Below are 12022 nucleotides of genomic sequence, written 5' to 3'. Positions count from 1 at the left end.
GTTTGGAAATACAAGCTATCTGTCTATTCTTTTAATGACTACCCCCCAAATTTTAATTTTAATTTACATAAAATCTGTAAAGCAAAAACTTCTTGAAATGAGAGAAAGTGACAGAAACCAAATTGTAGTGTGAACCATCACTATCAGTCCATGAGTAATGAAATAAACTCTATCACAGCACACAAACAAAAGAAAATTGAAAAAATATGTATGTGTGTGTGTGTATCATGTTTCTCCATAGAGAGAATTTTATACTCTGTAAAGAGGGAATATGTTTTTTTTTCCCTCTTGCCCACAGGACAGTTTTAAAATTGGATCATACTCTAGATAGCACTACTGACAGTGGAAAACTCTTTGTTATTATATACATTGAGAAGAAGAGTTTAGAAACTTCTAAGCAATTAATAAAACTTTTATTTCTGTTGAAAATTAATAAAAAATTGAGGCTTATACTTTGTATGTCCTTTTTTGGTTTCCTTTTTTTTTAGTGGTTTATTTTACTGTATTTCATTAAATTATCAGTCCACTATGGATTGGAAATTGTTAAAGTTGGTTCCTTTCCAGGAATGGTTTGAGCAGCACGGTGCTGGGCCACAGGAAACCTCAGATACCAACTCAAAGTAGGAGTGGTACCAGCTGTCAGCGGTGGGCCCTGTGCCCCCATGCCTTGCCCACGGTGGGCAGCTTCCTCCTGTACGCAGATTCCCTCTGAAGACAGGAGGGCTAGGGTTTTCCTCAGCTCATGGGCAGTGTGGCAGCTGCTGCAGCGGGAGGCTCGCAGCCCAGCGTCTGGTTGCAGGGTGACCGCGGTCAACTTGGTCTGTTTGGGACTTTCAGGTCTTCGTACTAAAAGCCTCTGTTTCAGGGATTGTGGTTCCAGAGCTTTAAGCCTAAAAATATTTTCAAAACGAATATCACCAAATGTAGAGCCACTGCAGAAACAAACCAGCACAAGTCCCCCTGGATGTCTGACCTCATGAAGCCTTTAAGCCGTGTCTGTAGTGGCCCTGGTTTCTAGGGTTCCTAGTTGTGGGCCGGTGAGACGGTGCAGGGTGACACGTGGGAAGTTGTACAGATGGGGCCAGGGGCAGGTTAGTTGCAAAACCAGAAACCCTCTGGAGCCACTTAGGGCAGAGCAGGGTGGGGCTGGGGTAGGGTTATTGCCGCCATTCATCCCATGGAGCCTAAGGCCAGAAACTGCAGCCAGGGGTCCCGGGAGGGAAAGGCAAACCACACTTGCTCTTGGGGCCCTCTGGGCTTCCCAGGGCTCCTGACTTCTCCGCCCTTCTCTGCTGGCTGCCTCACAGCTCAGCACTCCCAGCCTCTGAGACTCTGGCTCAGTTTCACCCATGCAAGGGGAGAGATGGGGGTGAAGTACAGTGGGCAAAGGGAAGCTTGGAGGGCATGGTGCCACATTTCTACTAGCATAAAAATAGGACAATTATTTCTTTGAAAGCAAAAAAAAAAAAAAATTGACAAATCTGCAACTTAGTTCTTTGAAAGTACAGTTGACTTTTGAACAATACAGTTTGGACTGCGTGGGTCCACTTATATATAGGTTTTTTTCTTATAAATATAGTGCAGTACTTTAAATGTATTTTCTCTTAGGATTTTCTTAACATTTTCTTTTCTGTAGCTTTTTTGTAAGAATACAGTATGTGATATACATACAAATATGTGTTAATTGACTGTTTATGTTACTTAGTAAGGCTCTTTGGGGAGTTAGAAGTTATTCATGATTTTCAACTTCATGGGTGGGGGTTGGCACCCCTGACTTTTACGTTGTTCAGAGCTTAACTGTAAAGTACAAGAAATTAAATCACTCTGTGGCACCTATAATCAAGGAAAGTTTGGACAGTATGAAGTGATAAAGGTTATATAACAATAGATAAGAGAATAAATCAAGTTATACTATTTTCAAAGAAATGCTAATTTTAAAATCTTGCTGAAACCATTGAAACTTCAGGAAAAATTTAAACTATACAAATTGAAATCTAAAGACATTTTAAAAAGAATGGCCACAGGACAACTTGAAAAAATTGTTATCTCTGAAGGGAAAATGTCAAGGAATATGTAATTTCCTATATAAAAAACCTCATCAGAGCTAGGAAAAGGTGGACATTGACCCAGTTTGTGTTCTAAATTGTGATAAGAAACACACAAAATTTACCATATTTGTTGTTTTTAAGTGTACAGTTCAAGTAGTGTTAAGCATATTCACATATTGTGAAGCAAATCTCCTGAACTTTTTTTTTTTTTAAAGATTTTATTTATTTATTTGACAGAGACACAGTGAGAGAGGGAACACAAGCAGGGGGAGTGGGAGAGGGAGAAGCAGGCTTCCCGCGGAGCAGGGAGCCTGATGTGGGGCTCGATCCCAGGACCCTGAGATCATGACCTGAGCCGAAGGCAGACGCTCAACGACTGAGCCACCCAGGCGCCCCCGAACTTTCAAACAGTTCATTTTTTTAAAAACTAGCGCATCTGATTTCAAAATTCTGTATTACCAGTAGATCCGTAAAAACGGTGTATTTATTTTTTATTTTTTTAATCTTTTTTTTAAAAGAGATTTTATTCATGAGAGAGAGAGCACGAGCAGTGGGAGGGGCAGAGGGAGAAGCAGGCTCCCCACTGAGCAGGGAGCCCGATGCGGGGTTCCATCCCAGGACCCTGGGATCATGACCTGAGCGAAGGCAGATGCTCAACTGACTGAGCCACCCAGGCGCCCCAAAATTGTTTCTTTAAATCAAATAATTGAAAGCAATTTTTTATGAAAAATTCTGGGTGGAAAGTGCAGAGGGATTGAAAGGCCATTTTGCCCCCCCCCCCCCCCCCCCCCCCCTGAGGAAATGCTCGATTTCCGGCGGGTCATGCATGGGTGGCGGCACCTGTGGTGGAAGAAGCCGCTGACCCCGGAAAGAGGACAGCAGGCCTCGCCTGGCGGGAGGCATTCGCAAGCCTGTGGCAGCGCTCGCGACCGGTCCGTCCGGAGGCAGGAATCTGGATCCCATCAGCGGCTCCTCGCGGGCGGGGGGTCGGGCCAGCCGCTCCCGGGGAGCCGCCCGCGGTCCGTCAGAACGGGAGCTGGCTTACGGGACGGACAGCCGCTTTCTCTGCGGGCGAAGGTCGTAACGGGAGAGGCCCTGAGCCCCAGGGCTGAGTGTCACTCGTGGCCCTCATCAGGGTCCTGACGCACGCACACCCGCCGTGAGGAAGGACCTTCGGAACAGGCGGGAGATGCGATATCATCAGATACATACGAATTTTTGCTGGTGTCCGTGTGATGATAGTGCTGTGGGGCGATGTAGGGCTTGCATACTGAAGTCTTTGTGGGGGGCATAGTTTGGTGTCTGAAATTTTCTTAGGGGAGACTAAGACCACATTGATAATCAGCCTCATTCTGCTGGTTTCCCCATTTTATGAATGGATGAAAATACCCATATTAAAAGTTAGAAGTAGGGGCTCCTGGCTGGCTTAGTCAGTTAAGCAAGCGTCTGCCTTCGGCTCAGGTCATGATCCCGGGGTCCTGGGATCGAGCCCCGCGTCGGGCTCTTGCTTCTCCCTCTCCCTCTGCTGCTCCCCCTGCTTGTGTGTGCTCTCTCTTTCTGACAAATAAAATCTTTAAAAAAATAATAAAAGTTAGAAAAAAATGTAATCCTCATATTGCATTAAAAAAAAAAGAAATTGTAAAGTCAGGCGTAGGATTCTGTTTGGGCCGCGTGGGAGAGCTGCTGCGGGTCCCTGCGGTGTCCCCTCCTGTGGGAGCACGGAGGAGCGAGGTGCCTGCCAGTCTCAGTGCAGAAGAGCCTGGTCGCCCGGGCACTAATGGTCTTTAATGGAGCAGCTGTTAGAATCGATGGTTGATAATTTTGCCAAGTTAAGAAATTTGTTGGGGCGCCGGGATGGCTCAGTCGTTAAGCGACTGCCTTCAGCTCAGGTCATGATCCCAGGGTCCTGGGATCGAGCCCTGCATCGGGCTCCCTGCTCCGTGGGAAGCCTGCTTCTCCCTCTCCCCCTGCTTGTGTTCCCTCTCTCGCTGTGTCTCTCTCCATCAAATAAATAAAATCTTAAAAAAAAAAAAATTTGTAAAAATAAGTTCCTTGAGCGCTACAGTCATCGGTTAGAAATACCATTGTGAGAAGTCTCTTTTCTAGTAGAAAAGCTGAAGCCGGAAACGCTTCTGATCAGAAATCCACGAAGGGGAGGACCTTCAGGGGACCAGGAGGGTTGGGGGCACGACAGCATGTTCCCAGACGTGCGGACCCGTATTCTTCCCCCCACTCTAGACTTGGTGCGATTCTAATGAAAATCCCTGTGCTGTTTTCAGCGGGACCACATGTCCCTTTCAGATCTGAAAGTGTCCTAAAGCTGCTAAGTCTGACCGTGCGGGTCAGTGTGGGGTTGTCGGTGGACAGGGCCCTGGGGCAGAGTCCAGGCCCTTGGGGCGCACCTGGGACATGGGAAATTCTGCTTTATTTGTGAATACAGGGGTAGGACGTGTACACACGTAAATCCAGGCTCATGTATTGTGTGTGCGGAGCATTCTTTACGGCAGAGGCCCCTGCGACAGCTTCTGTGCTGGGAAGGGGCAGTGTGAGCTCCACCCGTTTGCTGGGCAGCCCTGTGGGGGGTGGAAGGGACCCCGTGCCCTGTGCCCCGTCCCTCCACGATGCTGCTTCAGGAAGTAGGTCCCAAGGAAAGAGCGCGAAGTGCTGGAAACGCTTTGTTTAGAAAGACACACACACACACACACACACACACACTTTGTTTAGAAAGACACGCACACCCACACACACACCCTGCTAGTCACACACACACCCACCCACCCACCCCGCTAGTCCCAGCCTGCTTGTGCAGCTCTGGAAGATCAGCTGTGACCTACTGGATAATCTTGGTAGAATGTACTGGTATTTAGGTAATATTCACAAAGCTTTTTAATCACATGAGAAACACACGTTATAAAATGAAGGAAATTGAATGTGAAATTAGACACTGTGTGATCACTGTGGAACCACCTTTAAAAGGCGTTACAAACCAGTCACTGCAAGCCTAGAAACCAAGGGGACACCAGAGTAAGTAAAGCAGGGACCGAGCCCCGCCCCTGCCCTGCCGCTCGGACTGCCGTGGCCCAGGCCTGGCTGCACCAGGCTCTGACTCTCCTGTCTCTCGCCTCCCCCACAGAATGTGATGCTGGAGCTTTCCAAACGCAGCCGCAGCGGCAAGTTCCGCCTGGTGACGAAGTTTAAGAAGGAGAAAAACAGCAAGAACAGAGAAGCTCGCAGCAGCCTGGGAGCCCCGGGTACCTGCCCTCCTGCTGTCCTTGTGGCTGGCCACGCCGGCTGTGGGGACCTTGTGGTCTCTGCTTTCTCCCGTGGCCTCGCGGCTCTTCCCCGTGGTCCCCGACCACGACCCCTGTCGCGGCCTGCGCCGTGGTGTCTGTCTTTGGCTAGGGAACTGCCCCTGTGCTTCTGGCCCTGTGTTGTCGCTCCTGCCCGGGGTCGCTCCCGGGGCGGACTCCGCTGACTGACACCACGCTGCCTGCTTGCCCTGGATTGGGGGTGCGAGGGGGGAGGCGGACAGCAGAGGTGACAGGACACTCAGAGACACAGAGCTCACACTCCGGTCTTGTGCGGGGCTGCTGGTCCCCAGCGACGACTCGTGGCTTCCCCAGGCCACCAGCACTTGCGGCCGGGGAAGTCAATAGAAAATGGCACTCGAGGACGTTTTTGGGGGGAGTCTGTAAACTGGGGCTCTGAGCATGGCTGTTTCCAGTGCTCTCAGGTGCCGGGCAGCTCCGGGTTTGGATTGGTGGGTAGCGGTCGCTCCCTCTGATTTTTCTTCTTTGCATGTTTGTCCAGCACTTGGGTTTCTTTTAGTGACAGTGGCTCTTACTACGTGAAATCTCTGCCTGTTTCCCTTCCTGCCGTGGACCGGAAGGGACGTGAACCCTCTGGAGAGGAGGGCGGCCTGGCCCTGGCAGCAGTCACATTGGTGTTTCCCTCGTGCTTGGCGGGGTCTGGTCCCTCCTGGGCCCCGGGGGAGACGGCCAGGCTGCTGGCCGGCCTGGCAGGAACAGACCGCAGCTCACTGCCCTGGAGAGCGGGTGGCTCCCCGCTGCTTTCTGCATGGCTCTGGGCGGCGGGTGCCGGCTGCTGGGGGCGCGTGGGGGTCCTTGCTGGGGCACCTGCTGCTGGGCCGCGTGGGTGCTGGGATGCCTGCTGCTGGGGCGTCTCAGGCGCCGGCTGCCACCTGCCTCGCGCTGGGCTCTGGGCACTCACTGCGTCCGTGCTTTTCCGTCTCTGACAGTTCACCTCTGGGGGACAGAGGAGGTTGCTGCCTGGCTGGAGCACCTCAGTCTCTGTGAGTATAAGGACATCTTCACGCGACACGACATCCGGGGCTCCGAGCTCCTGCACCTAGAGCGGAGGGACCTCAAGGTACTTCCACAGCGTCTCCTGGGAACCCGCCCCGGGCTTCCCTGCGCTCCCTTCTTTGTCCCCTCCCTCTGACCCAGCCACGTCCCAGCATCAGGGCTCTCCTCGTGGTTCTCTTGCGCACGGCTCGGGTGATGCGTGGCGGTGGCCGAGAGACCACCTCTGCCCCGGCAGTCATGTCGCCACCCGCCGCAGCCAGACAAGGCCAAAGCGGACGTGATGGGGGGAACCTTGCTTTTCTTAACCTAATTGGACAAATGAACTATTTTAACATTAAAAATCCTGTTGAGGGGGGCGCCTGGCTGGCCCAGTGGGTAGAGCGTGTGACTCTTGGTCTCAGGGTTGTGGGTTCAAGCCCCACATTGGGTGTGGAACCCACTTAAAAATAAACTCTACTGGGGACACAGCTCTGTGCTAATGAGTCAGCCGAAGAGCTCCGTGTGATGTCGGCCCCCAGCACACGGGTCCCTCTCCCTCTGGAGCTGACACGCGGGCACCCCACGGAGATGCGGCAGGGCGCGTCCCAGGCCCCTGCGAGGAAGCGGGTCTGAACTGCTGGGTTTCCCAGTGCACACGGCAGTCGTGGTTATGATGCACGGCCGTCTGTTAAGTGTGCAACAGCATGACATCTCAAAACCATGCCTACCTTAGCGAAAAATCCGAGATTGCTAAAAACCGCTAACCGTCATCTGAGCGTTCAGTGGGTCCTGATCACTGGCCACAGATGACCGCAACAAATTTAATAGCAAAACCGTCTGAGATATTGCGGGAACCCCCAGTACGTGACACAGAGGCGTGAACGAACGCTGTTGGAGAACCGGCACCGACAGACTTGCGTGACGTGGGCCGCCAGGGCCCTGAGCGCCGGAGGCGTGGGGTGTGCGCTCGGGCCAGCCTGAGCCCGGGGCTCCCGGAGCCGCGTCCGGAGAGGGCGAGGGCTCCCCGGGGACGTCCTGGACAGCAGCTTCGTCCAGTCCCTGCATCCACCCGCCGCCGCCGGGCCAGCGTCCCGTGTCTGTCCTGCACGACGGCGGGGACGCTGTGCTCACGGGGGGGGTGTGGTGGGCGTCGGCACGACCGGTCACGCGTGGGCCATCTCCATCTGGGGTCACCGTCTCCATCTTGCCCCCCACGCTGGTGTTCAGAAAGCGGCGTCAGGGCGCTGTCCTCTCGTTGCAGGACCTCGGCGTGACCAAGGTGGGCCACATGAAGAGGATCCTGTGTGGCATCAAGGAGCTGAGCCGGAGCACGCCTGCCACCGAGGCCTAGCCCTGGCCCTGTCGGCCTGCGTCCCCCGTGCCCCCCGCGACTGAGGCCAGGCCCAGCGCCGGCCCCTTCTCATGGTGCTACTCCCTCTGCTCCACACGGGAAGCCTCGCAGATGCCCTTTCTGTGACTGCTCTGGGGCTCGGACACACCAACACAGCTACCTTTGAAACAGCACCTTGTCCCGCCCGGTGGCGTGGGGGGCGGGCCGCCACCACCTCTCCGTTCTCGCTGACCTGCGCCCCGGGCCGGGCCCGACCTCCTGGGCCCCGGGCAGCCCGCGTTTGTCGGGCGGGTTCCTCGCCGCGAGCCCCGTGTTCGCGCACCGCGTGGCATCTCCCGGGCGCGCAGACCCTGGCCCAGCCGGCAGCCTCCTGCCCGGGAAAGGGCTGTGCCCGCCAGCCATCCTGGTTCTTGGCAGCAGCCCCGCGGGGCCCCCCGCGGCTGTCGTCCCGTTTACTGACCATCGGTCACAGCGACCCTGCCCCTCCTGGCTTGAGAGCGCCGGGACGCGTCGCTAGGCCCGTCCGTTTTCACTTGACCCGGAGAGGAGGCAAGCCCGCTCCTCCTCAAGCCAAGTAACCGGGTGGCTGTGATCTTGGGCCGACACATCCCCTGCCCGTTCGCCTGTGGGCCCTTGTCCCGGTTGGTACCCTCTCAAGCTGCTGACGTGGGACGTCTGTCCCCGAGACGCCGTAGCCTCTCCTGTCTCTCCACAGACAGAGGACGTGTTTGCGTGAGCTTGCTGTTGCGGGGAGAGCGCGCTTCCTGGGCGCCGGGGAGACTCCCCTCCCCGTTCTGGGGGAGCCCGGGCTTGGTCCCGGGCCAGCGTCCCGACGGTCTCTGACCACGTGGATGGCTCTGTCTCATGCCGCTCCGGCCCACGTCCCCAGCCCTCCTGGGCCGGGCGGGGGAACGGCGTCCGGCTGCCAGCCAGGGCCCTGTGCCCCAAAGTGGGGGGGCGGAGCTGAGCGTCCTGGGCCGTGCCACCTCCCCCCCGGAGCTCGCTTCACCCCTTGTTCGTGCGAGGGGACTGGGCTGTCGGTGCCATCCGGTCACCCCTGGGGCCTAGGGAGCTCACCGCTGAACAGCCTCTACTTGCCACTTGCTTTGCAGGCCCCTGTGCCCCCCCCTTACTGGTGTGCACGGTGGGCTCCTCCGTGAGCCCAGCCAGGCCCATGCCTCTGGTTTGGGGGTGCTCCTGCTGCTGGCCTTCCGGGCGCCCGGCCCGCTCCTGTCCCGAGGGCGGAGTGGCTGCACTGGGTTTGGGGTGAAGAGGCCCGTGCTCCGCAGGGCCGCTGTGTGTGGCCTTCCCACCCCGAGTTCCGGTGCCCGTTCGGGACATGGAAGGCAGAGAGGGATCATCTGGCCACCAGAAATCACTGGCTTTCCAGGTAGAACAGGCTGAGGAAGGAGACTGTGGGACCCGACCCTGCGGTACCAGAATGGCGTGTGCGCTGTCCCCTCTGGCAGGGACCAGGGACAAGCACGCACGCGACGAGATGGGGTGGTGGCGGCGGCTGGGACTGAAGCTGCAGGGCCACCCCGGGCCCTCCCGGCCCCTCCCGGCCCTCTCTCGGGAAAGCCTGAGGGTTGGGTCAAGCATGGTGTTGAAAATTAATGTGTTGTCAGTGATGAAAACAACACTGTTTACGTAAAAACCATTTTTCTGATTCTAGTAAGTTAGAGGTGAATGGAGTAAAAGTGAGTGTCGCGTGGAAGTGCATCGCTGTGGGGCCGGCGCCCTGTCGCCCTCTGTAGGGCTGCTTCTCTGCCTGGCCCGACCCGTCCCCGCTGTGGCTGGGGGGGGATCCTGGGGAATCTTGGAGAAAAGGTTTTGTGCCCTCGGGTGGGGCTTACCCCTCATATTTATGATCTTAATTTATACAGTGCCCGCCGTGGAAGCAAATGTCTCCCGTATCGCTGTGTACATACCCGATCTGGGGGTGTAAATAGGCTGTTCTGTGTATAAATAAAATCTTCCGTTGTCAGATTTCTTGTTGTCATTCCTTGTGCTTTCACATAAAATATTAGTTGCCCAAATCTTTCCAAACTGGATTCAGGATTATGGTTTTTACTCTAAAAATAAGGTGAATTGGTGTGGCTAAAGAACAAAATGGAAAGCCATTGTGTTTCTTAGGGTGTGGGTTCTTGGGTCTGTTGAATTAAAAGCTCAGCGAGGAGGTAGGGCACTGGGTAGGGCTGAGGTTCAGACTCCATCACATGCAGCCTGGACCAGCCTACTGAGGGCACGTGATGTAAGCAAATACTCTAATCCTTCTAAATCTTTCCTATAAAACTGCAGACCAGAAGTTCTCTGACCTCTCTACTTAACTCATAGTACCTTTATCCCAAGGGAGCAGCCTCTCCAAGCTCAAGGTCACTCTGTCATCTCCCAGTTCTCTGGGGTGAGGAATGGCGACTGGGATCACAGAACTGAGAATGAGGCTGATGGGGTACAAAAGGGGTGCGTGCTCTCCCTCCCTCCTTGCTCATCGGAGCCCCAGGTGTGGTGTATGCCCTCCTCCCATGTGGCTATCCAGGATCAGGCCTCATGGTTGCACGATGGCTGCCACCACTCCAAGCATCACACCCAAATATGAGCCAAGTACAGGGTAAGGTGTATGTGAGCAGGTGGTTGTCTCTTCTGTATCTCTTTTTAACATAAAAGGAACCAGTTCAGAAGCCCTGGCTTCTGCTGACCTCCCCTTGTGTCTCATTGTCTAGAATTGCACACAAACCCACGTGGAAGGAATGGGGCCGTGCCGCTGAGGACTGATCACGCATGATATCGGCGGCTAACACACTGAGGGTGTTTTACGCCAGATGCTGGCCTCAGCGCTTTGCACATGTTAGCTCCTTGATTTCTCCTAACAGTCCTGCCTCTTACAGGTGAGGAACAGGCTCAGAGAGGTTCCCAACTTGTTGCACGTCACATGGCTAGCAGGTGGCAAAGGTGGGAGTCACGGGGCAGGTGGGTACCTGAGGTCATACCTCGAGTGCTGTCCTGTGGTCCCAGGCCTGACCCCAAGCTCAGCGCACATGACAGGTGAGAAGATCGGGTCCGAACTATCCCACACAGGCGTCCCAGCCCAGAAGCCTGGCTCCGGACGGCTCGCCGGGGGTGGGTGTGGGGGCGCACCTGCGCGTCTGAGCCGTGGGTCTGGGGAGGGCTGCTGTGGGCTCCGCTCGCTGCCGGCCTCCACCCTGCCGGGCCACAGAGCACGCAGGGGCTTCCAGGAGACCGTGTGGGGCAGGGGGAGGCCAGACGCCAGCCCAGAGGTAATGCGATTGCCAGACTGGCGCAGACGGCGTGTGCGGGAAGGGGAGCAGCCTTTCCAAACCGATGCCGCTTGCGGTTAAGTCATCCTCCAGAGAACCGCACGCGCCCTACGCGGTTTGCCTCCATCTGGTCTAGCGACGGAAGTCGTCCCAAGTGAGGGAAGGCCAGGCTGCTTGACCGAAGTGTACTTTTTGTTCCCGGAACAGTCGAGGGCAGGTGTGTTTCAGCTCCTCGGGGCTGTCACTCGGGGATTGGGCCGTCGTGGCCAAGGTGGCTCTGGCCGTCACCTTCCCGCTGGGGTGGGGTGGGGGGTGCGCGTGAGGCTTCCCGAGCCCACCTGGACGTAGGTGGTTGGAAATGCAAACACGTGGGGGCCCGCCCGCCCCCGCCCGCCCCCGCCATGCCCGGCTGCTGTGTGCGAGCGGGGGGCCGCCCGGACTCTGCTCATCGCTAGCCGTCTCTGCTCTGGGGCCCCTCTGCTTTCAGGGCCCCTCGGGGGGAAGGTCCCTCAGTCAACGCACACCTTGCCCTGCATTCCTCCTCCAGGGGCTTCCAGGTATTTTGAAGGAGGCGGGCGTGTATCCCTGAGGGGACAGGCAGGGTGTCCTCGAGCCTCAAGCTGTCACTGGCCTGGGAGGCTCCCCTTGCACCTGGAGGCTGACGTCTGTGACCCAGGGACTGTCCTCGGCCCCAAGGAGCGTTCCTGGTGGTGCTCTCGGGTGGGGGGGTGGCCTCCATCTCCTGAACTCTGGCCTCTGCCGCGGGCCCTGAGGCTACTCTGCTGGCTCCCGGCTGAGTGTCTACACTGCATGATGGCCAGGGGGGGCTTGGGGAAGGTCAGCCTGGGGGCGAGGGAGCTAGAGAGGAAACTGAGACCCATCTGGACGCTGTCTCCTCCTCCTTACCCCTCTCTTTGTCCCACAATCCTTTATGAAATGGGGAACTTTGATTCTTGGTGTTTCTTCTTCTGACCCCAGCTCAGTTTTCCTTCGCCTGCCGAGGGAGAGCCCTGGGAATGCAGCTGGTTGCAGACGTGCTTG

General features: G+C 56.0%; 1 protein-coding gene across 5 annotated transcripts in view; it reads left to right on the top strand.

Annotated features, from left to right (window-relative positions):
- Positions 1-9697, top strand: part of DGKD (diacylglycerol kinase delta) — a 115277-nt gene extending 105580 nt beyond the window's left edge. For all 5 annotated transcript variants that reach the window (XM_032396641.1, XM_032396563.1, XM_032396861.1 and 2 more), the window contains 3 exons: positions 5182-5299; positions 6307-6437; positions 7614-9697. In XM_032396641.1, the coding sequence (XP_032252532.1) occupies positions 5182-5299; positions 6307-6437; positions 7614-7703 (339 nt within the window). In that variant the 3' untranslated portion in view covers positions 7704-9697. The remainder of the gene's footprint in view (positions 1-5181; positions 5300-6306; positions 6438-7613) is intronic.
- The last annotated feature ends 2325 nt before the right edge of the window (positions 9698-12022 follow it).

This window comes from Phoca vitulina, unplaced genomic scaffold (assembly GCF_004348235.1).
Source record: "Phoca vitulina isolate PV1807 unplaced genomic scaffold, GSC_HSeal_1.0 scaffold1, whole genome shotgun sequence".
Classification (NCBI taxonomy): Eukaryota; Metazoa; Chordata; class Mammalia; order Carnivora; family Phocidae; genus Phoca; species Phoca vitulina.
The sequence above is the reverse complement of the archived record's forward strand: the minus strand, read 5'-3'. Positions and strand labels throughout refer to the sequence as shown.